The 24,539-nt window shown below is 48.0% G+C and overlaps 3 protein-coding genes across 7 annotated transcripts; 1 reads left to right on the top strand and 2 right to left on the bottom strand.

The window, feature by feature from the left end:
- Positions 1–21: 21 nt before the first annotated feature.
- ZNFX1 (zinc finger NFX1-type containing 1) lies at positions 22–14,090 on the bottom strand. 4 transcript variants are annotated; one of them, XM_054218503.1, is made up of 14 exons: positions 13,799–14,090; positions 13,125–13,231; positions 10,256–12,415; positions 9,322–9,453; positions 8,924–9,072; positions 8,557–8,700; positions 8,010–8,127; positions 7,512–7,759; positions 7,252–7,391; positions 6,784–6,938; positions 5,963–6,108; positions 5,492–5,602; positions 4,687–4,782; positions 22–2,502 (listed from the first exon to the last, which is right to left on the bottom strand). In XM_054218503.1, the coding sequence occupies exons 1-14, from the start codon at positions 14,071–14,073 to the stop codon at positions 70–72; spliced, it is 6,414 nt and encodes a 2,137-aa protein (XP_054074478.1). In that variant the 5' UTR covers positions 14,074–14,090; the 3' UTR covers positions 22–69. The 4 variants fall into 4 exon arrangements, with proteins under 4 accessions (XP_054074478.1, XP_054074476.1, XP_054074480.1 ...); XM_054218501.1 differs by having other exon boundaries at positions 13,125–13,301; positions 13,845–14,090; XM_054218505.1 differs by having other exon boundaries at positions 13,845–13,949.
- DDX27 (DEAD-box helicase 27) lies at positions 13,974–21,406 on the top strand. 2 transcript variants are annotated; one of them, XR_008469016.1, is made up of 21 exons: positions 13,974–14,131; positions 14,251–14,385; positions 14,473–14,532; positions 15,271–15,430; positions 16,322–16,368; positions 16,520–16,606; positions 17,357–17,462; positions 17,542–17,715; positions 18,017–18,167; positions 18,315–18,414; positions 18,522–18,663; positions 18,748–18,901; positions 19,014–19,095; positions 19,171–19,348; positions 19,489–19,595; positions 19,768–19,873; positions 19,977–20,071; positions 20,173–20,299; positions 20,532–20,718; positions 20,819–20,893; positions 21,160–21,406. XR_008469016.1 is itself a non-coding variant. In XM_054218506.1 (21 exons), the coding sequence occupies exons 1-21, from the start codon at positions 14,042–14,044 to the stop codon at positions 21,173–21,175; spliced, it is 2,277 nt and encodes a 758-aa protein (XP_054074481.1). In that variant the 5' UTR covers positions 13,974–14,041; the 3' UTR covers positions 21,176–21,406. The 2 variants fall into 2 exon arrangements, 1 of the variants encoding a protein (XP_054074481.1); XM_054218506.1 differs by having other exon boundaries at positions 20,532–20,616.
- A 396-nt stretch (positions 21,407–21,802) lies between these two features.
- On the bottom strand, positions 21,803–24,487 carry SNRPB (small nuclear ribonucleoprotein polypeptides B and B1). Its single transcript, XM_054218515.1, has 7 exons — positions 24,328–24,487; positions 24,092–24,243; positions 23,464–23,575; positions 23,053–23,205; positions 22,520–22,658; positions 22,210–22,335; positions 21,803–21,981 (listed from the first exon to the last, which is right to left on the bottom strand). The coding sequence occupies exons 1-7, from the start codon at positions 24,328–24,330 to the stop codon at positions 21,944–21,946; spliced, it is 723 nt and encodes a 240-aa protein (XP_054074490.1). The 5' UTR covers positions 24,331–24,487; the 3' UTR covers positions 21,803–21,943.
- Positions 24,488–24,539: the final 52 nt, after the last annotated feature.

Raw genomic sequence — 24,539 nt, 5'->3', positions numbered from 1 at the left:
GCTGACAGACGAGAGCCACGATAGCGCCGCGATAGACTTTATTAGATAGAGGGGTAGGGAAAGGGCCCGCTACTGCAGCTGGCGGAGCTCCTCGAAGTTGAGGAGGTTGTTGGCGGTCTCAGACCAGGCGGGATGGGTGGCCCCGTCCATCTCGGGGGCCAGGCTGTTGGTACTGTCCAGCGCGTGGTTGGTGCCCCCGATCACCTCATGGCACTCGGGGCACCGGCTCCTCTCCATCGCCCCCCCGCACTCCCCGATCACGTAGATGTGCCCGTTTTTGCACTTGAACCAGTGGCCGCGGGGACAGCCCACGGCACTGACAATTTGCACCCTTTCGGCTTCGGAGATGCCCAGCCCCGACAGAGGCAGGGCGGCGCAGACCCTCTCCAGCTCTGCCTTCACCGCAGCTTCATCCTGCTCCGTGAACTTCTTCGTCCCTTCCAGGATCTGACGCATGCTGGTGATCTCTGCTGCAAGTGCTGGGGTGATCATCCCACTTGCCCCCTCGCACCTTGCCAAGAGGTTCAGCAGATAGGTCAGTCTCTGGAGCTCGGCTTGCAGGTCAGAGAGCTCCTGGTCTGTGAAACTGAGACGCGGCTTATCCAGCCACTCCTGGACTTCATCCAGCCGCTTTCTCAGCCCTTTTCTCTCATTTGCATTGATTTTGCTCATAGAGTTGGTTAGGTCCGCTATGTGGTTGTATAGATTAAGCTGGTTCTCAATTAGTCCAATACTCTTTGTGGAGAGATCAGAAGCTTTAAGTTTATCTTCTAGCATGAGATACTTAAGGGGTAGATTCTTCTGCAGAACAGCACTCCCTGTCAGTGCCACCTGCAGCCTTTGTCTGTTAGATTCAATTTCCTGGGCTGGGCCTTGGATTTTCTCTTTCACCTTTTCTATCTCCTCCAGCCGCCTTTTCACAATGGTGCCATATCTCAGACTCTTTCTGACAGGTGTCTGACAGATAGGGCACACCTTCAGCTTGATGACACCATCATCTTCATCCATATAATGGTCAAGGCCTTGGGACTCAAAGACATGGCCACAGTCTTCAAGCTGCACAAATCGAATGTCTGGGTCTTCCTCAAAGCCAAAAAAGATCTGGGTGAGTTCCTCACGGTCACAAACAAGGCACTTCTTTGGGCAGGGCTCTCCGCACAATCCAATACAAGGATGACCACAGCTGAGAAGCTTAGCACATGGTGCATTGCAGCGAGGCCTATTGCATGGTTCAGAGCAAAGATTGGTACACTGGTAGTGCTGGCACTGCCACTCGCATGGCTCAGCACATGGAAAACAGCTCTCTCCACATTTCTTTTTACACCTACTGTGGATACAGTGGTTCTCACATTCCCGCTGGCAGGGAGGGCATTCTGCAGTACAAGGCTGCTGGCACTTGTGGGAGCAGACCAATAAGCGCTTGCAGGGGCTGCTACATTGCTGATGAAATCTTCCTTCAAAGCAGGCATGACAGGAACCCGAGCATGCATGACCACACTGCAGCATGACAGAACACTTTGTCTTACATTCCACAGGCTTCTCATGTTTCATCTCCTCAGTGACCCAGCATTTAACTTGCTGGTTGTGGCCACATTTCAGTGTGACCGTAACCAGTTCAGGACACCACTGAGTGCATTTCTGCCCACAGAATTTGTTGCACGTGTGTCCACAGTCCAGCTTTTTCTGACAAGGTTCTTGGCAAAGAAACTCACTCTCCGGAGTAGAGCATGGCACCATCTGCAGATGGCCACACTTAGAAATAGTTTTCTCTACTCTCACCGTGCATGGTCCACAGGGCTCGTAACACGACCGTGGACAGCGGTGCCCATTGGCACAAAGCACCTTTTGACAAGGCTTCAGGCACTGATACTCCTTGTGCTGAGTGTCATATGGGTGACATGCCCTTGTGCAAACGTGTCCGCAACTTAACCTAAATTCACAGGGACGACTACAGCCTCCTTCTGGGACTTTGCTGAAGTCTGCTGCTGTAGATACCAGGGTCTTGGTTTCAGGGTGGTTTTGACAGCAAAGCATCAGTGAGCGGCCAATGTGACCTTTCTCCCGAAGGGTGTGAATGATCTTGCTCCAGAGAGGAACCTTGCCAAGCATTCTCATATTTCCAATACAATACAGCCCTTTCTTAGCTCTGGATAATGCTACACAGATCCGATTGGAGATCTGTAAGAATCCAGTTCTCTCCTCCTTGTTGCTCCGCACAAGTGACAGCAGAATAATATCATTCTCCTCCCCCTGGTACTTATCTACTACGTGAACCTTCACACCTGCAAAGGTCTTGGCTGGCATGAGCTTACGCAGACAGAAAAGCTGTCCAGTATAAGTAGTGAGAATGGTGATCTGAGAAGGTAGATAATCCTGACACAAGAAGTATTTGCACAGTTCCACTACAAACTGGGCCTCGTGTGGGTTCTGGTGGCTTTTCCCTTCCTGGATCTCTTGCTCAGGAGAGTCATGTTCCACAAAGTAGAGGTTAGATAAGACACCCTGAAACAAAAGAAAGGAATGTCAGAATTCTAGCTTCCTTCACTGCAGCCTGTTTCCATGTTCCCAATTAGAAAATGACTCTTAAGGAGAAGACTACATTAGGTGATTTCCTCTTAGATTTCCGTAGCATATTCATCAGATAGGAATTTAAGCTTATTAATCACATTTCAGCTTATTAGTATTATTTCAGTATCCTAATATGAAATCAGTTCTGTGGATGGTTTTATTCCCTATATTTTCAGAGTTGTTTCTACTGTATCTTTTAAGGTTATAGAAAAGGAAGGTAAGGTGCTAGTAACATTTCTCAAAGCATCATAGTTCCATTTCATGTTTGTGGTGTGAACACTGTCTCATTTTGGCCATGTGGGAGAAAGATAGTAAGTTACCAGTGCACGGGGCTTAGCACTTGCCTAAAACCGTCTAGCAAAAAAACATGCCTTCTCTGTTACTACAGTAAAAACAGAGAGGAAGGACAATTGCTTTTCCACCAGGAAAAGCAGGAACTCTAGGGACTCCAGTGGTCACTCACCAGCTCAAGGGGCATAGAGTTGTCTGCTTACCTGTTCAAAGATGCCATTTGCCTTGAGTTAGTGGGGATCTTTATTTTTTGCCTATTAACTGGAATTCTTCTACCCATAAGAAATTCTTGGGCTGCGTGCCAAACCCCAGAGACTCTTTTGATCAGCAAAGAACAGTTTTTGTAGATCAAACACAGATCTCTCGTTCTCCAAGGTGTCCATAGTGCCCACTGCTGTACAGTTTAATTCAGTGATCACCTATGTTGGTTACTGTACTAGATGGGAAGATTCAGTTTTGGTGCCTTTTGGTATCTTGAGGTTTTAAGGCCAGATGGAACCATAAGATTCTCCAGAGTAGCTTCCCATAGGAGAAATGGGGTAAAATTTTGTGGTCTCCTAAGTGGTTGTGTGGTTTTTGTTGTTGGTTATTTTTTTGATTGGTTGAGTTTTGTTTGGTTTTGGGGTTTTTTTGTTTACTTTTTTATTTGTTTAACTAAAGCATCTTCTACAAAATACTTGATCTGGATTTCAAGGGCCTGCCACTTTCACAGACAGGTTATTCTAGTAATTAAATCGTCTTCAGTTATCAGTTTTCTCATCTGGCTTCAGCATTCTGCTATAGTTTTCAGTATGCTTTCCTCACGCAGTTAAAGAGCTTTTAATTAATTAGTACTGTCTTTTCATGAAGAGAGATTTACATAGGCTAAGCTACTGTAATCCTCTTTCTGTAACTACCTGCAACTCTTTCTCCCAGGGTATTCAGTCGCTCATGTTCCAGAGATCCAAAGCCTAGCTCTGATACAGCTCAGCACTGTAACCTTGGCTCAGACTTCTGGGGAAATAGTTCAGTTGTGACAGACAGCTGTGAGCAAGTCTGCAGAACGGGGCTATGCAAGGTAAGAAAGGTAAAATTTACAGACAGAGATAGGATTGTTAATAGTTCAAAGATGCAACAAAAGCACCAACGTGGAAAGATATGAAATCCTAATTAGGGTGGGGAAATACAAATCAGAAAACAGGGAGTTAGTGTTAAGGCAGAAGCTCAGTAACGTTAAGGAAGAAGCAGAGGCTGATGCTTCTTCTGACTGGTACCTGCCCAACTACAGCAGAGACTCTCCAAGTGTCTTACAGTGTGGCAAGCATACAAATGCTTATAACTTATTAAATTCTAGCTGTTTATTGTGTGTGTTAGCCGGTAAGTGAATGCTTTCTATTTTTAGGCTGAATAGATCTTGTTTGCAGATGTTGTGTATTGGTCAAATGCCCAGAGGACCCAAGGAAGGAGCATTCCAGTAATCAAGTCATCTATCTTACGTTGGAGTTTCACATGTTATGCTTTAAGTCTCTCATTTAAAGCTTCCTCATAGCTTTCAGTCTCCTACAGGTCTTCTGGTCCATTTTTCACTGTTCTTTTAAAGTCATCAGTACTGGATCCATTTCCAGTGTCCACCATTGCTAATGCCAGAACAACTCTGGCATTACTTACCTAATTACTTACCTAAATCTATATCACACATTTCCTTGATTCAGCTATGATTTTCAATAACTGAACTTGATCTCGATTCTCAATCAAGAATTTGAAATCCTTGAACACTACATTTTAGAGAAACTCATTTTAGCCAGTAACAGGGGACAAAACCAATTGCTTAGATTGCCAAAAACTCACTTTTATGTTCTCATACTTCAGGACAGAGGGGTGGTTCTCCAGCTCCTGGTATATATGAGGAGTGAGAAGCTGGGCAATTTCAGGTCGCATGCGGTGCTGAAACACAAAGCAGCTGTATCAGTCTTGAGGAAGAAGCACCATATTTCTTTGTCAATTTCTCTTGTTCCACTGTACAGACTGTGGCTGAATACCAGACAAGTATGCTTTCCCAGAAAGAGTCAAGAAGGGAGCACCTCCCCACTCCCCATCCTCCCGTGCCCCATCGCTGCCACCACCAGCAATTACAGGGGGAGTAGTAGCAGAGTATCTTCAAGAAAATAATTTGGGAAGGTTGTTGTAATAACACTGGTCTCAGTGCAAATTTAAGAACACTGTTCTAGATAACAAAGGCCAGCACCTGACCCTAACCACTACATAAGGTGGTTTGAATACAGGTCTGATGGAAGTAGAATTAACTTCTCCAGGCACCAAGACAGATGATTAAAGCAATTTAGCGGGAAGCTGCCTGAGAAGACTTGTGCTGTCAGTCTCCAGAGTTCTGGAAGTTTCAGATGCTGCAATAAGCCACGTTCATTGCACTAAAACATATGGGAACCACAGTGCTGTGGACAACATCACTGAGTAACTGGAAATATACCGGTACACTGTGGCAGCTTGACAGCTCTTACCATTCTTTTTGGGAATTTAATAGCACATTCTTTTCTTTTAGGCTGCTCTGAGAGTAGAAATGTATACTTAAGTGTACCACAAACTTAAAACAACCTAAATGCAAATGCAATGGAATTTCTTTATAGCTCTTCCTCACTTGGTATTTCAGACGGACAAAGGGGAAATTGACTTTCACCAGCCGTTCAAAGAGAGACACTTCCAGATTGAAGTTCTTGGCCAGGTCATAAACGTTTGCACTAGGCTGCAGCTGAAAGAGAAGGGATAGGAGGTTCATGTTTTAGCACTTTTCCTGTGTGTTAGTAAGATTTTTTCACTCGTCCTTTTCTGACACTGGTCCCCCATAGGAAGGCTGGATTCTTGCAGAAGTGCTAAATTATCAAAGTTAAATACAGTCACAACTGAAGTGGATACAAGTACATGTAAAATTGTATCACACTGAAAGACAAGTTCCACCGGAGCTCTGCTCCAAAACTACAGGAGACAGGACCTGTGCTATCTGTGGAGGCTGGGGAGCAGTAAGTCTTGGCCCCTGTTTCACATATGGTGTTTGGTCAAAAGGTTCTAGTTCATCTGCACAACACTTAGAGGCATTAGTCACGGATGTTACCTGCTGGTGATCTCCAATGAGGATGAGATGCTGGCAAGCTTTACTCAGGGTAGTAATGGTGTGAGCCTCAAGGACCTCTGCTGCCTCTTCAACAATGACAATTCGCGGTTCTACTTTTTGCAAGATCTGACGGTATTTGGCAGCACCTGAACAAGGAGAGAAGGTAAACCTTAGCAGAATGATTACACGCAGGCAGTATGACAAGAGTTTTCAGGCAGGGGAGTAGGCCATGTCCCAGAAGAGACTGAGGTTGTGCCCAAGATTCCCCATTTCAAGACTCAGCTTTTTAAACTTTAAAACAGCACCATACCAAGAATGGCTTCTGCATGAAGAGTTATTAAGGAAGGCGGATGGGGATTATAATCTTGTGCCTGCCTTGGCCCTTTCCCAACCCTCTCTTCAGACATAAGATGCCTACTCAATATATTGATCAACACACATAAATAAACCTAAAATTGTCTTTCCAAAGGGTCGTATTACGGTGACCTTTAGACTACCATCACCAGAAGGTGATGTGGGGGTAGCAGTGCAGATATTAGCTGTGCTTTACCTGGGCACAAGAAGTGGAGCATTTCTATTAGAAGAATGCGGTTCAGGATGGAGGCAGTGCAAGAATGCACAGAAACTGCTCACGCAGTTACTTGACAACTCGCAAAATAGCCACATTTCCAAATGGAGTCAGAGATTAAGAAGGCTGCAGACTAACAGGAAGCCTAACCCAGGCTGTCAAGCAGCACATGATACCGATCTTTTGGCAACAAGGTCCTTTAACCATTACTAGATCCAGTGCAATACTGGTTTGCTTCCCAACTGTTGTGCACCTGTAGTTGTCATCCCCACAACTTGGGCCTCCTTGAGAATGCAGAGGTCTTCCTGCAGCCTCAGTTCTGTCAGTCTTTCTGCTGCCGCCTGATACTGCCGTTCATGCTGCAGAATCCTCTGTCGAATAAAGCCCTGGTAGGTCTGCAGCCAAAGCCTGAGAAGAAAGTGCCATTATCACACACAGCAAGGGGAACAGGATAGTGATCCACAAGTTCTGAGTGGATTCATTTCAAAACTTCCTTTGTGTCTTTTGGGCAAGAGATTATTAGCATCTGTACTTAGTCCCAAATACACACAGTGGAGATGACAGCACTGTCCAAACAATACAGGGAAGCAGACCAAGCATGTTCCAATAAGGAGCTGAATCGATACAGACAGAAACACCATGGCTTGACAGAAAGAGTTTGCAAACTGGAATAGTCAAAGGAAACATTTGCCTGAGAGACCCTGCAAAATAGCTTTGTCACCTGTAAAGCCTCCAGCGGGAGCTCAGGTCCAGCTGCCACACATTCTGAATAGCTTTGGCCTCTAACTCTGTCATTGCACTCAGTTTACGGAGCTCAACCTTCATCTTGTGTTTCATTCTCTTCCTCTGGCCAGAAGTTACCTGCAGAAAAAAGCACTCCCCAATAGGCAGTTACAGCACAAAGATTCTTCTTTATTAGCATCCCCGCGTTACTCTTTACACGGTCAAGCAGAGCCAGAGCATGCTAGTGCACACAATTACCTCCCACTGCGTAGTATTCTGTTGTGGTTGGGCTGTTCCTCGTTCCTCATTCTCCAGCTTCATAGCCAATATCATGCTGGCTAGTTCATCAACAGCTCTGTGCTCTTCCTCCTTCCTTCCCTGAGGCTTTGCTGCTTCTTCATCCTCAATCACTCTGTCAGCTTGAATCAGGTCAGCTTCCTCTGGGATCTCCAAAAGCTCCTCTTCTGCTTCACCTTCCCACTCCTCCTCTCTCTCCTGCTGACCACCTGTGAGAGTCACCAGTCACATGCAGTAAGCCACAGCCACTCTAGCAGAATCACAGCACAGCAATCAGATCGCTACATGGAAATTAGTGTTAATCTTCTTTCCACTACCTTACAGTACCCTGCATCTTTCAGTGTCTGTTAAGTAGCAGTGTCTCTCTTCTGGCACATAAGTACTGCTTAGGCAAACACACCTGTAGAGGATTGGGGGTGGGGGGCAAATGTCTGGTTCGTTGGTTTGGGTTTTTTTTACCTGGATTCTCAGCCCCTATATTCTCTGCAGCACTCTGGGTGAAGACAGTTACACCAAGGCCCAGCCACTCCAGCATCATCGAGTGTTGTGAAGCACTGTAGTAAAACTCATCGTCATCCTAATATAAGAAAAGTCAAATCAGACAGTCCTATTGCACTTCAGAGTCTTCAGATGAGGCCAAAGCAGCACCTCGCAGCAGCAGATAACTAGGACAAATCCCCAAGAGACCTCCAGAGACAGAAAGTCTGAGCAGCCTCAGATCTTCAGAGAGAGCATCCCTCCTCGCCTTCCATTTAGGAGGCTTTCATTTGGGCACTTGTACTTTTATGCTGATAAAGATTACTTAGAATCTCTGCAGTTTAAAGAAGTAAAATTTAAAGCCCCTGCCTGCCCCGCCTGGTCTAGACTATTGTTACTTGTACAGCTTGCTGTTCAGTCCTTTTTTAGCAGAAAAAAAGTGTGCTTGGGGAACCTCAGACTCATTAGCAGAAAGGGTAGTAAGTATACATTGGATCTGCTTGACTGAGAAGAAAGGGACCTCTCTTACCAGACCATTCATCAGACTGTCCCAGTGCTGGGGTGCAATGCATGATTCCAAGTGGCGCTCATGCAGAACTCCATATGTTGTGCACTCCAAGAGCTTCGCTCCTTCATGGAGCTCCTGCTCAGCCTGCTTCATCTCATTGGTTATCTACTCATAACAAAGAGAAGAGAGGCATCATCATACTCAGAGAAGCAAAGTTCAGAAACTGCAGGACAAGAAACTGATAAAGTGAAAACAGACGGAAGAATTAAGAGGCTGATTTCAGTGTAAGACAAGGTGAAAGAACAGGTGTGGAGGAAGTTTAGTTCAGTTAGCTCCTCCAATGCACAAGCAACCCAGTCCCACCATCTCCGGTGAACTCTGCACATACGTTCACGTAGGCTCTGCGGAGATGCATTGGCAAGTTGTATCGGAATCCACACTTCTTCCTCAGCTCCCTCAAGGTGAATTGCTTCAGGACCTCACTGCTACTTCTGCCCCCAACACGCACCATCCCTTGTTTTTGGAATGTGTATATTCCTGGGAATGAAAAAGAAATATTAGTACTAAAGAGGCAAGTTCTGTTTCTGTAGTAGAACAAGGGGTAGGGAGAACACCCTTTGTCTACAAGTGCTGCCCTGGATTGGTCTGAGTGAAGTTTTCTTACTGTGTATCAATGCGGCTAGAGTCACTAGAAAAAGCCAAAAGGGCAGATCCTCACCCCACAAGATGGGCAGAGTAAGAGTTACACTGTAATTTCTATCCATCATACTTGCCAGGTACTCTTACCTTCTAAGAACTGATCCAGTGCATGGTTAGTGTAGCAAACTATAAGGATAGGAGACTTCTGGACGGTGCTTTGCCACGCATGATTATTAGTCAAGAGAGCCTGAACAATCTTCAAACCCACATAAGTCTTCCCTGCAAAACAAGCTCAGAATCAGACAAGGGTAATCCACCCTCTAAGGGCTGCCTTGAAAAACAGCAATCATCAAAAACAGATACAAGACTTCCTTCTAGGCTGCAAATCTGACCTGTGCCAAGAGAGCTGACCCCAGAGGTAACTAGTTTACAAAATGTAAATGAAGAAGCATGACACTGTCTTTCTGGCCTGTAGTTGAGCAAGGCCATACTCTGCAAGAATGTTGTCTTTGGTTAATATGCTGGACCTGAACCCAGGGTTTCCTCTGCCACTGCTTTCCCCATCCCACTCTAATAGCAACTTCACACGTGACATTTGGCTGCACAGGAAACATCTGCACACTAGCAGAATTCAAGCAGTGGTGCTTATTGAGTTCAGGTACCATTCAAAACAATTACAGTTAATTTTGTAATGCTTTTTTCACCCAGAGGATCATGGCTGAACACTCACAGTGTTCTAACATGCTACGAAGACAAATAGGGCTCTTGCACAGCAAGAGGTATCATGTTATCAAAGATGGTTGAAAATATTTTCACCCCGATACACAAGTGGAGCCAATAGTGCAGTTGGTGTCTACTTGCAACTAGGTTGGCAATGATCAGATCAGATACGGGTATCAGGATACTTAAAGCTCTTCTCCACAGCTCATGCTAACTGGGCTACTCAAGCATCAATCAGGCATGAGACTAAAGATATGGAGACAGTACAGGTGGCTTTTTCTGAAGTTAATTTCCCTAAATGGGGAATCCAGGAGAACTCAATGAACTTAAATGACAGGAACTTAAAGCAAATATTTCTCACCAGTCCCAGGAGGTCCTTGGATAATAGCCAGCTCCTTGGTAAGTGCAAGACTCAATGCCTGCATCTGAGACTCATCTAATCTCAAGGCTTCCATTGAAGGCCACTTCATGGGATCTAGAACATGGACACTTTGCCTTCTCAAACGATCAGGGTTGGTCTCTTCATCTGACGGGGGATCTTCCATCAAGGGTGCAAAGTTGTAGGCAGTATCCATTGTCAGATATGTTGGCTTGTCCACCTGTGCATCACATTCAACGATGTACTTCTGGAAGGGGATATCTTCTTCCTGGATTTCCTGTAACCCTTCTAACACATGCCGATAGGCCTCAAAGTAGGCAGTTGTCTCTACCATGAGGAAGGAGTCTGAGGGTTGAACCTCTGCCAGCAGTGCCTGGCTCTGTGCATTAAAACATAGCTGCACAATCCCATGTGCAAGATCTGCATTATCACGATTAGAAACAGTGGCAAAAAGGCATGTTTCAAAGTGATCTTTGGACATGCAGATCAGGGATCCATATAGCAACCGTTTGGAATTCTGCCATCGTACAAACTTCAATGGTTTTATGTCAAACTGGACCTTGTAAACAATACCAGTTGGGGAACAGACAGGGGTAATAATCCGTGTGTCAAAGTAGATCCTGATATCATCAAATTTTTTTTTTCTCAAGCCTTTGTCCTCAAAGCTCTGCAAAAGCTCCAAGATACCTTCTCTTAAAGGCCTTACAAAGTCTTCTCTCAGAAGCCGGAAATGGGTGTCAAGATAAATGCTGGTGCTCTCATATCTTCCAGAAACAATATTGGGACGTAGAAAGGGTTTCTCATCACGATGTACCTCATTATATGTGGGATATATTGTCATTGTACGATAGGTTTCTTCTTGACCATCAGTCTGAGGCTGCATAAGAGTATAGTTATCAGCCCTTAACGTGCCTTCACGTCTCTTCTCCTGTAGATGCTGCACGAGCATCTGGACTTTATTTAGATTCTTCTCTGTTTCTTCTGGGATGTCCACACCAGAAGCTCTCAGGGCATTTATGGATGCTGGCAAGACTGTCAAGAGAACAGAGATTTTCTGCACAGAGCTGGCTGGGAAAATACTGATTAGGTCCTGAAGAAGTGAAATGATGTTGCTAATATGCACAGGGTACTGATGACGTACAGCAGGGACTGCTTCTGTTATCATGTCAGACACATACTGTGGCAGACAGACCTTGAGAAAGTTGGACTCCTTCACCACTCCAAGCAGCTGTTGGACACTCTGTCTGTCCATTCGGGAACTGCATGCTTTTTGAAGCACCTGGCAAACGAGCTGAAGGAAATTTGGTTTCATAGCCGTTTGGGAAAGAAGTTCCTTCAAACCCAAACTGGAAGCAAGTGTGATGACAACTTCTGAAGGGTCTTTCTGGAGGAGACTTTCTAGGAATTTATAGCCAATCCTTTTGCCTTGCTGGGGCTGCTCACTGACCTGGGCACGACCTGGCATAGGGTTCTGGTAGGAATGAGGATTCTCCCGAGGCTGCATCCTCCTTCCCCTATCTTCATTTTTCTGCTCGTTCCTCAGTCCTCTAGCTCCTTCCTGGGCTTCTCCACCTTGATAACTCCTTCTCCTACCCTCATTTTGTTGCTCATTCCAGGGTCCTCTGGCCCTTTCTTGTGCTTGTCCATCTTGATACCTCCTTCCCCTACCCTCGTCTTCTTGCGCATTCCAGGGTCCTCTGGCCCTCTCATGTGCTTGTCCATCTTGATACCTCCTTCCCCTACCCTCATTTTGTTGCTCATTCCAGGGTCCTCTGGCCCTTTCTTGTGCTTGTCCATCTTGATACCTCCTTCCCCTACCCTCATCTTGTGCATTCCAGGGTCCTCTGGCCCTCTCGTGTGCTTGTCCACCTTGATACCTCATTCTCCTTCCTTCATTTTCCTGTTCATTCCAGTGTCCTGTGGCTCCACTGTTGGCCAGTCCACCTTGGTTTCTTGGTTTATTCTTGTTTGACTGAGGAACCCTCCAAGTCGTACCACCAAATCTCTCTTCTCTTTGCTGAGGTAAAAGAGTATAATTACTCGCTTGGGGGCTTTCCCCTAACTGAGCTGTCTGACCTGAAACATTATTTATTCTGTTTCTGCCTCTTCGCATAAAGCCAGTATCCCAGTGATCTGTGTGCCCTTAAGAAAAAAAATAAATAAAATAAGACACTCCTTAATTATAAATCAACCACATTAACCTGCCTTCCAACACAAACGCATGAGCATTTTGGCCTGATAGTCAGCATGGTTTGGACATTCGGAATCAAATTAGAAAACCACGATTATATTTGCACCCAGCCTTTCAAATTGGTGTTTCCTTCATACCCCTTTTTCTAACTGCTAAAAAGAGTGCCGTGCCTAGGGTTCACTTAAGCTGTTAAGCCATGAAGACACTAAAAAAATGAAACCCTTTTCCACAGAACAGAAAGCAGAAATAAGAAAGGACAGAGGTGAAGTTTCCCACACAGGGCAGGATTTCCTCGGGAGTTAGCTGTCACTGAAATAATGACAAAGGCAGCAGCTGACTTTGACTGTATATAGTATAGTTAAAATGCAGACCTTCTGGACAAAGTCCGACCGCTCAGAGTAGCAGAAAGCATAGATCATATAGCCTTTATCATGTTCTCAACAGAATACTTAGGGAAGTGCTGAATGCCGTCACACACAGCCAGCAAAGAGATTATTGCAGCACATCATGCCCCAACCAGACTCCGGGGGCAAATACGTAAATGCTGGAATTTAGGCTTGAGAGGAAATGTCACTGTACAGAGGCAGGGAAGGAGCGGATCCCCCTGTACCAGCCCCATCCCCCAGACCTTCTGCCCAGCCTTCCCCGGCCGACCCTCACCTCTCCCGGCTCCAGCTCGGGGCTGCCGCCCACACGGCTCCTGCCCGGCTCCCTCCATCGCTCGGCCCGGCGACTCCTCACTGGGGCGTCGGGGCTCCCCGGGGCTCCTGCACCGCGACACAGCCGCCGTCGTGCTCGGGTGTGCCGCGCTCCCGCACGTCTCGAGACCGGCCGGTACTGCCCCGCCACCGCCGAAAGTTTCGCTTTCCAGTTCCCCGTAAGGCCCGCCCCGCCGCCGCCCACCGCCCTCCTCCGGTATCGGCCCCCTCCTGCCCCCGCCCGGCCCCAGCCCTCCGCCGTACCGGCCCATAAGCGGCCCCGCCGGCCCCCGGCTCCCCTTCCCCGGTACCGCCCCGCTCCCGGCGGGCAGCAACCCCTGATCCGCTTTCCCCCGGTACCGGCTCGCTCCCGGCCCCGGCTCGCAGTAACTCCCGATCCCCCGTCCCCGGTAACGGCTCCGGCGGGCAGCAACCCCCACCCCCGCCCCGGTACCGGCCCGCTCCCGGCGGCCAAAAATCCCCGATCCGCTTTCCCCAGATACCGGCCCACTCCCGGCCCCAGCGGGCAGCAACCCCCACCCTCCTTTCCCTGCTACCGGCCGTCTCCCGGCCCCGGCGGGCAGCAACCCCCGCCCCTCGCCCCGGTACCGTCCCTGGCGGGCAGCCCCTCCTCACCCTTCCCCGCTCCCGACGGGCAGCACACCCCACCGTCCCCCAGTACCGGTCGTCCCCGGCGGACAGCGCCCCCGACACTGCTCCTTTCCCCTAGTCCCGTCGTCCCCGCCCAGCGCCGTTGCTTTCGGTTTCCTTTCCGCCCAAGGGCGGGACCAGCCGTTGCTCCGGCCCCCGGCGCGGGGCCGGGCCGGCCGGGCGCACGCGCGGCCGCGGGCTCGGGCCGTTCCGTGAGGGAGGGCGGCCATGCTGCAGGGCCTGGGCCTGGTGGGCACCATCGCGGAGGGGGACGCGGGTCCCGAGGACCCCGAGTCCGGGGGCTCCGAGGATGAGGAGGTGGGGCCGGGCAGGATCTGTTGTCTAGGCCGGGGGTGGGGGCTGGGGCGGATCGGGCCGCGGTCTGGGCCGGTCCGATCGGACCGTTCGGCGATCGTTGCTCATTGCCGTTACCACAGGAGCCGCGCCGGGCGCCGGGCCCCAGGCGGCGGGGCTCGGCCGGAGGGGACTTCAGCGCCTCTTTCGTCTTCGGCGAGGCGGAGGCCGGCGGGGAAGGCGCCTGGGCGGCGGCGCTGCGCCAGCTCCGCGGCAAGGTGAGGCCTGGGGCCGGGAGCGGGTGCGGGGCCTGGGGCCGCCCCGCCGGGCTCCTCACCGCTCCTCTGCCCTGATCTCCTGCCTAGAGAGCGGCCACGACGCTTGATGAGAAGATTGAGAAAGTGAGACAGAAAAGGAAGTTCCAGGTCAGAGCCTTTCTCTCCCGTTGCTGAAAATCCCGGCGTGGGTTTTGGGCTTCTGCTGCGTTCCCTGCTGCGGCACAGCTCTGAAAGTGCCCTGAGCTGCAGAGCTCAAACCGTGGCTCAGCACCTCAACGCGATGTGCAGCCACACATCGAATGGTTTGGGTTGGAAGGAACCTTAAAGATCACGTAGTTCCAGCCCCCCTGCCCTGGGCAGGGACACCTCCCACCAGACCAGGTTGCTCCAAGCCCCGTCCAGCCTGGCCTTGAACCCCTCCAGGGATGGGGCAGCCACAGCTTCTCTGGGCAACCTGGGCCAGTACCTCACCACCCTCACAGTAAAGAATTTCTTCCTGATATCTGATCTAAATCTACCCTCCTTAAGTTTAAAACCGTCACTCCTCATCCTATGGCTCAACTCCCTGATCCAGAGTCCCTCCCCAGCTTTTCTGGAGCCTCTTTAGGTACTGGAAGGGGCCCTAAGGTCTCCCTGGAGCCATCTCTTCTCCAGGCTGAACCCCCCCAGCTCTCAGCCTGTCTTCATAGGAGAGGTGCTCCAGCCCTCTGATCATCAACCTGATGCGTAGCTGAACTCATAAGAATGCGGAATTGTTAATGCTTAAGGTTATGCAAAACCGTATATATGTGAATGAGCTTATAATAACAACAAACAAAAGGTCACAAAGGATTGAAGCTTCTTTTTTATCTTTTTTAAAAAAACTTTTAAAAAATCTTTTCCTAGGAAAGAGAAGCTAAACAAGCAAAAGCGAAAGATGGAGATGCAGAGACTGAGGATAATAAGACCAAGAAGACAGAGTGTGAGGATTTCAGTAGGGATGAAGAAGAAGAAGATGTGGAGTCTCAGTGTTCACTGGATGATGAAACTATCTTCACAAAAGCAGGTATCAGCAGTACATAGAGAGACGGCCTCCTGATTTCGGCTGGAATAGGGTTAATTTTTTTTCTAGTAGCTGCTGGGCTTTGGATTTAGTGTGAGAACAATGTTGGTAACCCATATTGTTTTAGTTGTTGCTAAATAATGCTTATATTAAGTCAAGGACTTTTTCAGCTTCCCATAGAAGCTGAGAGGGAGCACAGACAGGACAAGGTGGGCAAAGGAATATCCCATACCATAAATGTCATGCTCAGTATAGAAGTAGGGGCTAGCCGGTGGGGCAGAAGTCTGCACTTGCTGCTCAGTATGGGCTGGGCAATCATCACCGGGTGGTGAGAAATTGTATTGCATCACTCATTTTGTGTATTCTTTTATCATCATTATTATTATTATTTTCTCTTCCGTTACTGCTCTATTACACTGTCTTTATCTCAACCCATGAGGTTGTTTTCCTTTTTCTCCCTCTTCTCCCTGTCCTACTGGGGGAGAGCAGTAAGTAAACGGCTGCGTGGTCCTAGTTGCAGCCTGGGCCTGAATCACGACAGACGGTCAGGAGCAAGAATCTTACAGACTGTTGGCTCACCAGAGAAAATTCCGTAGTGAAGCCTTGCTGGGAGTGGGCAAGAACCTCTTATTTTTTGTTATCTTCCTTCTACAACATTCCTTCTGATTTTGGTCAAGTTTATTTTGAATGGTAATGTAGTGCTTTAATTGAACTTGTCCCTGAGGAAGGACATTTGCTTGGCATTTTACTCCATTGCATGCCAGTACTTGTTTCTGAGGTTTCTCCTTCAATAACTCATTCAGAGCAAAAAGTATGAGATGAAGGTAGTCACTGTATCTTGTTCTGTGTTTGGCTGTGCTTGTTAATTCTTGTCCCATTTCTTTTTCTCTGTAGATACGGTGAAAGTGAAGGAACGGAAGAGATCAAAAAAGGGAGAAAAGGTAAGTGACACTTTGTTATTCCCCAGCATTTCTTCTGGAGGAATTTGACGTTGGTTAGCAAACTGTAGCTCAAAACCAGCCCAGAGCCTTTTGATAACATTTTGTGTTGCTGCCTGTGTTGTTCCAGTTTTGTTATCGTTGCTGTTTCTAGGAAGCAGAGAGCTTTTTTGAAGATGCCTCTCAATATGATGATAACTTGTCATTCCAGGACATGAATCTTTCACGACCTTTGCTAAAGGTATTTCCTAGTTTAGTTATTACATATGTTACTCTGAAGAATATTGTACAGCCTGCCCTCCACCAATCTGAACTAGTAAATTCCTTTTCTCTTTGCAGCCTCTGGAAAAGAAATTACATGGAAGCTAGTGTGAGAGTTCTTTAGGAGCTGTTATTCCCAAATAATGGAAGCCATTCTTTGATTTGCAATATGTCAACACTATATTGAGTGAGACTTGTCACAGAATCATAGAATGGCTGAGGTTGGAAGGGACCTCTGGAGGTGACCTTGTCCAACCCCCTGCTCAAGCAGGGCCATCTAGAGCAGGTTGCCCAGGACCATGTCCAGATGGCTTTTGACTGTCTCCAAGGATGGAGACTCCACAGCCTCTCTGGGCAACCTGTGACAGTGCTCAGCCACCTTTGCAGTGAAAAAGTGTTTCCTGGTGTTCAGAGGGAGCCTCCTGTGTTTCAGTTTGTGGCCATTGCCTCTGCTCCTGTCACAGGGTGCCACTGAAAAGAGCTTGGCTTTGTCCTCTTTTCACCCTCCCTTCAAAATCCTCTCCAAGTCTTCTCGAGGGTAAACAGTCCCAGCTCTGTCAGCCTTTCCTCATATGGGAGGTGCTCCAGTCCCTTCATAATCTTTGTGGCCCTTTGCTGGGCTCTTTCCAGTGCATTCATGTCTCTTGTATGCGTGAGGCCAGCACTGGATGCAGTACTGCAGTTGTGGCTGTAACAGAGACGGAGTTTAATTGCTCTGTCTCCTTTGTAGGCAATCACGGCTCTTGGCTTCAAGCAACCAACCCCAATTCAGAAGGCTTGTATCCCGGTGGGTCTTCTGGGGAAGGATATTTGTGCCTGTGCTGCTACTGGGACAGGTAGGGATTGAGCAGGGCACGGAAAACACGGAGAATTAGCTATTCAGAATAAGTGGTAATTCTTAATTTTCTTCTTTAGGTAAAACAGCTGCCTTCATCTTGCCTGTCCTTGAGCGCCTGATTTACAAACCTCGTCAGGCTCCAATAACACGGGTGTTGGTTCTAGTGCCAACACGAGAACTGGGTATTCAGGTGCACTCTGTCACAAAACAGCTGGCGCAGTTCAGCAGCGTCACAACTTGCCTTGCTGTAGGTGAGTATTAAGTTGCTTCTGTGAACTGTACAGCTTGCTGTAAACTGCTGTACAGAACTGGAAATTGTAATAAAACTGGAGGCTGTATGGTTATTGAAGGCAGGTGTGCTATGGTTTAAAATCTCACTTTCCAATACCATGCCGTACTTTTTGTTTGTTGGTTTCTGAGAAAGAAGAGGTGGGGTCTGATTGCGAACATGGTATTAATCTGAGTTGTTTCCCGTTCCTCAGGCAATTTGAATCTGTGTACTCTGCTGCAGCCTGCTCAGGGAGTCAGCAGTCCGTGTTTGCTCTCTTTCAGGTGGCCTAGATGTGAAGACTCAGGAAGCAGCTCTGCGCTCTGGGCCAGACATTCTTATCGCCACTCCTGGGCGACTGATTGATCATCTCCACAACTGCCCTTCTTTCCACCTGAGCAGTGTCGAGGTGCTGATATTGGATGAAGCGGACAGGTAGGCTAAGCAGGACAGCGGTGAAAAATGAGGTGGTAGTTTTCTGCTTTCCCGGGCTATAGGGCAGTCTTTGTTGCCCTGCCTGAAGTAACGTTTCTTAGCTAGAACCAGATGAAGCTGCTTTACCTTGCTCTTTTTCCTGTGTAGGATGCTGGATGAATACTTTGAGGAACAGATGAAGGAAATAATCAGGTTGTGCTCCCACCACCGTCAGACAATGCTTTTCTCTGCCACAATGACAGAGGAGGTAAGACAGGCTGCTGAGAAGCTTATGGAGGCAGAAAGCTGAATGGAAGTTTGTCTAGTCTTTTGACAGATTATGTGGCCTTCTTTTTTCTTAACCTGCTTTGGTAGGTGAAAGATTTGGCTTCTGTTTCCTTGAAAAATCCTGTCCGAATTTTTGTGAACAGCAACACAGATGTTGCCCCTTTCCTGCGTCAGGAATTTATCCGGATCAGACCCAACCGAGAGGGGGACCGTGAGGCCATTGTATCAGGTTAGTGATGAGCAAAGACAAGCTGGAACTGGTAGGTGACTATGAAGCAGGCTCCTGAGAGGACTTTTTTTTTTTTTCTTTCAGCTCTACTGACACGAACCTTCCCAGATCATGTGATGCTTTTCACCCAGACCAAGAAACAGGCTCACCGTATGCACATCCTGCTGGGGCTGATGGGTCTGCGGGTTGGGGAGCTTCATGGGAACCTCTCTCAGGCACAGCGGCTGGAAGCACTCAGGTATTAGCAGGCTTCGTTGGCAATCATAGGAAAAAAAAGTTAAGAGTTAGAAGTTTTAGGGCAGAAAGGGATTGCTGTATTCATTGCTAATGCACTTGCTATCTCTGCTTAGGCGCTTCAAGGATGAGCAGATTGATATTCTGGTAGCTACAGATGTGGCTGCACGTGGACTTGATATCGAAGGTGTTAAAACGGTGAGTATTTGCAGTACTGAGCTTTTTAATCAGTCCTTTAAAATTGTTTCCCTACTAACACTGTTTCTGTTACAGGTAATCAATTTTACCATGCCCAACACCACCAAACACTATGTGCATCGGGTGGGTCGGACAGCAAGAGCAGGCAGGGCTGGTCGTTCAGTTTCACTTGTGGGGGAGGAAGAGCGCAAGATGCTGAAGGATATTGTGAAAACTGCCAAAACACCAGTGAAAGCCAGAATTCTCCCCCAAGGTATGTGCTTCACGGAGGTAAAAAGCAGGAGAGCAGTAGGCAGGGAATATCATGGTACAGAGGGACACTAAAACAGGTGCGGAAAAACAAGATGGACTTTACATGAGCTGCTTCTGATGTTCACACTGTATCGTTTTCAGATGTCATACTAAAATTTCGGGAGAAGATTGAGAATCTAGAAAAAGATGTCTATGCGGTTCTGTGCTTGGAGCGTGAGGAACGTGAGATGCAGCAGTCAGAGGCCCAGGTAAGGGTTTTTTTAGGATTTTTTTTTTTTTACCTTAGTTTTTTTAGGATCTGGGGTAGATATAGTGCGTAAGGAGGTTACCCTAATGTACTTAACCTACCTGCTTTAGAAAGGGAAGAAAGAGAGATTTTTTTAGCCACCATGAGCTTACTTCTTGCCTGAATTATCTCAGATCAATAGGGCAAAGAAGCAGCTGGAGGCAGGAAAACAAGAGACTGCGAGTGAGGGCTTGGAGCGGAGCTGGTTCCAGACCCGTGAAGAGAGGAAGAAAGAAAAATGTGAGTTGTGACACTGCTGCCATGTTAAATTCCATAGCTGCAACTGGACTTTGGTCTGTACTTTAAGAGGTTCTTTAATCGATGTTTTTCTTTGTCTCTCCAGTGGCTAAAGCCCTGCAGGAGTTTGACCTAGCATTAAGAGGCAAAAAGAAAAGGAAGAAATTTATGCAGGACCAACAGAAAAAAGTCCAAATGACGGTGAGTACGTTCACAAACAAAGGGGACCCTCGGTGGACTATTTTAGTTTTCCCTTAGCAAAACCTCATGTCACTGTAAACTTGCATTTTAACACCTTTCAGCCAGAGGAGAGGTCACAGTTTGAAATCTTGAAATCTCAAATGTATGCTGAGCGGCTGGCAAAAAGGAATCGCCGAGCAAAACGAGCCAGAGCCTTGCCAGAAGAGGAACCAGCAGCAGCACCAGCAGGTGGAGACTTTTGTTTTACAGCTGACTTATCTTTTGTCAGGCGCTTTCTAACAAATAGGTAAACTAAACTAATTTGTATAGAGGAATGGCTGGGCTGTGTGTTTGCAGGGAGGAGTCACTGCCTTTCCTGATGGTTTGGCTAATTGTTGTGGTCAAGGCTACGGGCTGTAATAAACAAGATGATGCTATGGCTTTCTCTTTACAGACGTTCTGACTCTTATCTCTGTGCTAGGTCCCAAGCGGAAGAAAAAACAGTCTGTGTTTGACGAAGAGCTTACCAACACGAGCAGGAAGGCGCTGAAGCAGTACCGTGCTGGGTAATGTCTTAGCAGTAGTACGAGTCCAGACTTTCGTAGGTGGGATTTTTTTTGCACCTCTGGACTTTCTTGGGGATACCTCGACTGATATTGGGGGAAAAGGTGGGCAGAGCAGAGAAGGGATTCTTGCAAGAAGTACCTGTGCTGTTGATATACTTCAGTGGTTTTGTCTTACCTCCCCCCTTCCCTCTCTCTTTAAAAGCCCATCATTTGAAGACCGAAAACGCTTGGGTGTGGCCCAACGTAGGAAAGGAGGAAACTTCAAATCCAAGTCCAGGTATAGCTCCCTTTACCTTCTCATTCAAGTTGGTGGGGGTTTTTTCCTGCTTTCTTTTTCCTCATCTTGTGATTTTTTTAAAGGTCCCTGATAAAAGGTTTGTTGGTTCTGCAGTAGCTTACCCTCCTACTGCAGGTCTGATGCTGGGGGCAATCAAGGATACTGCTTTAATAGCACGTTCCAAGGCTACTAGAAAATGCTCAGTGCTGTTCCTTAGTGCTGAGAGTTGGACTGGTGTAATTAATTTCAGATATCTTCTCTTTCAGGTACAAAAGAAAGTAAGAACTGTTAGCAGTTACCAAAGGGGGGTAGCTTGGACAATGCATGCATTTCAGGCATGCTCTCCCCAGGGTCTGGATTTCTTTGTACTGCAAGGAGACAACTTCAGTAAAATTGAAGTTTTTCTTCAAGTTCTGGAATAGCTTTGGGGTGCTCGTTAAGACCTGGTTGAAGACCCTGTGTGAAAACATCTTCATCAGCCCATGCAATAAAAGATTACTTTTTTTCTAAAAAGTTTGCTCTGTTTTATAGGCTACCTAGGGCAATTGAGAGCTGGGATACGTTACATCTTTCTGTCAGAGTTTTAGTTCATGTAAGTCGCCTGTAGGGCAAAAACTGGAGAACACTTACTGCTTTGTTCGTACGCTTCTGCGATCTCAATTAATATGGCTGAAAAGGAGTTCTCTGGTTTAGAGCCTATTTCTAAAATTGGTGAAATTGATTCCTGTAAGGAGCACAGACTAATATAGACCTAAGTGGTACAGACCAACTGTTAAGTTCAGAGCTGTCAATACAAATTGATCTTTTTGCTTCAAACCTGCTCTCTTTCTGGGGTGACTGAAGTGCGATAGAGTAAACAGTGATGGCTGAACTCCTGAAACAGACTGGTGCAACACTGACTCAAAGCAGTGGGTTTTTCAGCTTTATTAAAAAGGGCAAATTTTACAAGCAGTAAACATAAATTATACATAACAAAGTTCTGACAGGTGCTACTGCTCGGTGTACTCTCTTGATCAATCTTCTCACAGGTCAAAGGTACGTTATAGAGTATCATGGCCTTGGTGGACGCATTCCGGGTGGAGGGGGTCCTGGGAATAAAGGCAAGAGTTGAACATTGAAGAGGAATGAGGAAGCAGGGCCAAACCAGGCCTTTTCACCATGCTCTAAGTGGCCTCAGGACCCAGTTTTTGACACAGATGCATTTACTGACCACTAGCATAGCTAGGGAGGCATTGAAACATAGCACCCTTCAAACATTTTAGTTATGTTACGGCTTCTTACAGCTTCTGGGCTGTAAGAAGATAACCTCTGCTCACCTCTCATTCCTGGGGGTGGTGGTCTCATGCCCGGTGGGGGCATTCCCATAGGCGCACCTCGGCCAGGCGGCATCCCCATTGGTGGGCCCATGGGTGGTCTCATGCCTGGGGGGGGTCCCATCATTCCTTATGCCAGAGAAAGAACAAGCACGTCAATCCAGCTGAATAGTCAAGGCACGAGTTGGATATCGGAATAACCTTCCACAACATCAGATCTTCATCAGACTCAGACAAAAACCCCTTTATCGCCAATTTTGACACATAACATGAGCTCCTTGCTGCCCCACTCTAGCTACAGAGTAATTCCTACCTGGAGGAGGTGCTCCTCTGCTCATGGGTGGGGGAGGACCCCCGCGCCCTGGTGTGTACTGAGTCGGGGCTCCTGCTATGCTCGCAGTGGCTGCTGCGGCAGCAGCTGCAACTGTGCCACGACCCTGAGGTGTCATCACCTGTAAACAAAATAAACAGGCTCACAGAAATGGCACATCATCTACTTTACATTAATAAATTAAAAATAAGCAAGATTTAAATTATTATCCCTTCAGAAAATTACACCAGCCTCTTCTTCATGTATTACACGCTACTACAAACTTACAATACAATTCAACAGATACCACTTGAATTCTATGCAAGAAGCTGCACTTTTCAAGCCTCCTCTTCCATCACATCTGAGTTCCTAGGGGGATCTAGTACCAGAAAAGCTTCGCTAGGCTCAAACTCCCTGGTAACAGAAACTAAAATTACAGTTCTTCCACTCCGCGAATTTCTCACATCACATCAAGAATTAAAAGCCACCCCAGAATATACCAGACAACTCTTTTTTAATGGGTCGTAGCCACTCACCTGTTGGGACGGTCCTCCCACTCCTCTGACAGGGCCAGCTAATCCCGCTGGAGCCTGGGGCATGGGGGCACCAGCCGGAACTCCCCTTCCTGCCGCTCTCCCAACTCCAGGTCCTCCAGCAGCTCCAGCAAGAGGTACCCGGGCAATTCCAGTCTGAAAACGGACCCCCCCAAAAGAAAGACAGATCAAAACAGAAGCCCTCAGACCCTAGGGATGCCCACGGCCCTCCTCTGTCCAATTAACGTCCCAGCCCGCAACGGGATTAGAATTTCCTGCAGTGAAATTCATTGGACCTAGTCACAACAGCATCTGGAAGTCTAGGACAATACCGCAGTAGTGTTCCCCTGCAAGGAAGCAAATTTATCAGATGTCCCTTCCCCTTCTCCTTAGTTCTGTGCCCATTCTCCTTACATCTTTTGGAGGTGGTCCTTCAACTGTCATGGACACCAGGTTTTCTCCTCGCAGCAAAACAAGACCAAGGACTCGTTTCTCCTCCCGCTCTGGCTGTTTTGAATTTTTAGGTCTAGTGAAAGAGAAAGAAAACAGTGCAAGGCATAGGAAAAAAATAAACAATCAATACTGCTCTTTGAATTTGTTATACAATATATGACAAGTGTATGCCAGAGGGGAGAACCTACTGTAAAAACCACATTTTTGTGTGCCTCAACTTAAGTGCAGAGAGAATACTAAAGACAAGATGCGTATTGTCTCTGTGGCGTCTTCCCCATGATGATTAACTGTTACAGTGGCTACGCTGGCATCACATAAAGGTCAAAACAGCCCTTTACGTGATGTCAACAATGTATTATTAGGAAAGAACTGAAACAAAATGTCCCTGAACCATGGCACTTTGGGGATCTGACAAACGAGACTTAAAACTATCGCTTGTTTCTGCCGAAGCCGGCAGCAGCCGCTGCCCAGATGCTGGGCCGGCTCTCCGCTCCGGGTGGGCAGGCGGCCCCGGGGCCAGGCAGCCAGGGAGCGGGGCTGGGGCGGGGAGGAGGGGAGCACGGCCCGGTGCCCCCGCCGCGCCGCTCACTTGATCTTGCGGAACTCGTCGCAGTCGCAGAGGATGAGGTTCATGTGCTTGTCGAAGGCCTTGAAAGTGCCGATGAAGACGCGGCCGTCCTGCAGGATGCACCGCATGCGGTAGTCGATGTGCTGCAGCATCTTGCTGCTCTTCCCCACCGTCTGCAAGAGACCGCCGTTACACCGGGCGCCGGGATGGACCCGACCCGACCCCCCTCCCCAGGCCCGCCCCGGCGCCCGGCTCACCATGGTTGCGGCTCTCCACGGTCCCTCCCGCCGCCGCTCCCGTTACGCGCTCGCTCGCTCCCTCCCGCTGCTGCCCGCTCCCGCCGGAAGCTCCTACGCGCGGCAGCCGCCACTTCCGCCCGCCCACCCGCACGCGGCCGCCGCGCCCCCGCCCCTTCCGGCGCACGATTGACGCGCTTCCAGTAGCGGGGGCCGGGCGCGCTGCTCGACGG

This window comes from Rissa tridactyla, chromosome 12, assembly GCF_028500815.1.
Source record: "Rissa tridactyla isolate bRisTri1 chromosome 12, bRisTri1.patW.cur.20221130, whole genome shotgun sequence".
NCBI lineage: Eukaryota > Metazoa > Chordata > Aves > Charadriiformes > Laridae > Rissa > Rissa tridactyla.
This window is presented reverse-complemented; position numbering and strand designations above follow the sequence as displayed.

What these genes read in the sequence shown, in the direction of transcription:
- DDX27 (XM_054218506.1), top strand. Translation starts at nt 14,042, where the DNA reads ATGCTGCAGGGCCTGGGCCTGGTGGGCACCATCGCGGAGGGGGACGCG. An exon ending in GATCAAAAAAGGGAGAAAAG is followed by an intron (nt 16,369 to 16,519) that starts GTAAGTGACACT and finishes TGCTGTTTCTAG; the next exon opens with GAAGCAGAGAGCTTTTTTGA. An exon ending in CAGCGGCTGGAAGCACTCAG is followed by an intron (nt 18,902 to 19,013) that starts GTATTAGCAGGC and finishes ATCTCTGCTTAG; the next exon opens with GCGCTTCAAGGATGAGCAGA.
- SNRPB (XM_054218515.1), bottom strand. An exon ending in AAGGACCACCTCCAAAAGAT is followed by an intron (nt 23,206 to 23,463) that starts GTAAGGAGAATG and finishes GTCCGTTTTCAG; the next exon opens with ACTGGAATTGCCCGGGTACC. An exon ending in ACCACCCCCAGGAATGAGAG is followed by an intron (nt 21,982 to 22,209) that starts GTGAGCAGAGGT and finishes CTTTATTCCCAG; the next exon opens with GACCCCCTCCACCCGGAATG.
- ZNFX1 (XM_054218501.1), bottom strand. Translation starts at nt 14,073, where the DNA reads ATGGTGCCCACCAGGCCCAGGCCCTGCAGCATGGCCGCCCTCCCTCAC. An exon ending in ACTGGATCAGTTCTTAGAAG is followed by an intron (nt 9,073 to 9,321) that starts GTAAGAGTACCT and finishes TTTCATTCCCAG; the next exon opens with GAATATACACATTCCAAAAA. An exon ending in TGAAGTATGAGAACATAAAA is followed by an intron (nt 2,503 to 4,686) that starts GTGAGTTTTTGG and finishes CTTTTGTTTCAG; the next exon opens with GGTGTCTTATCTAACCTCTA.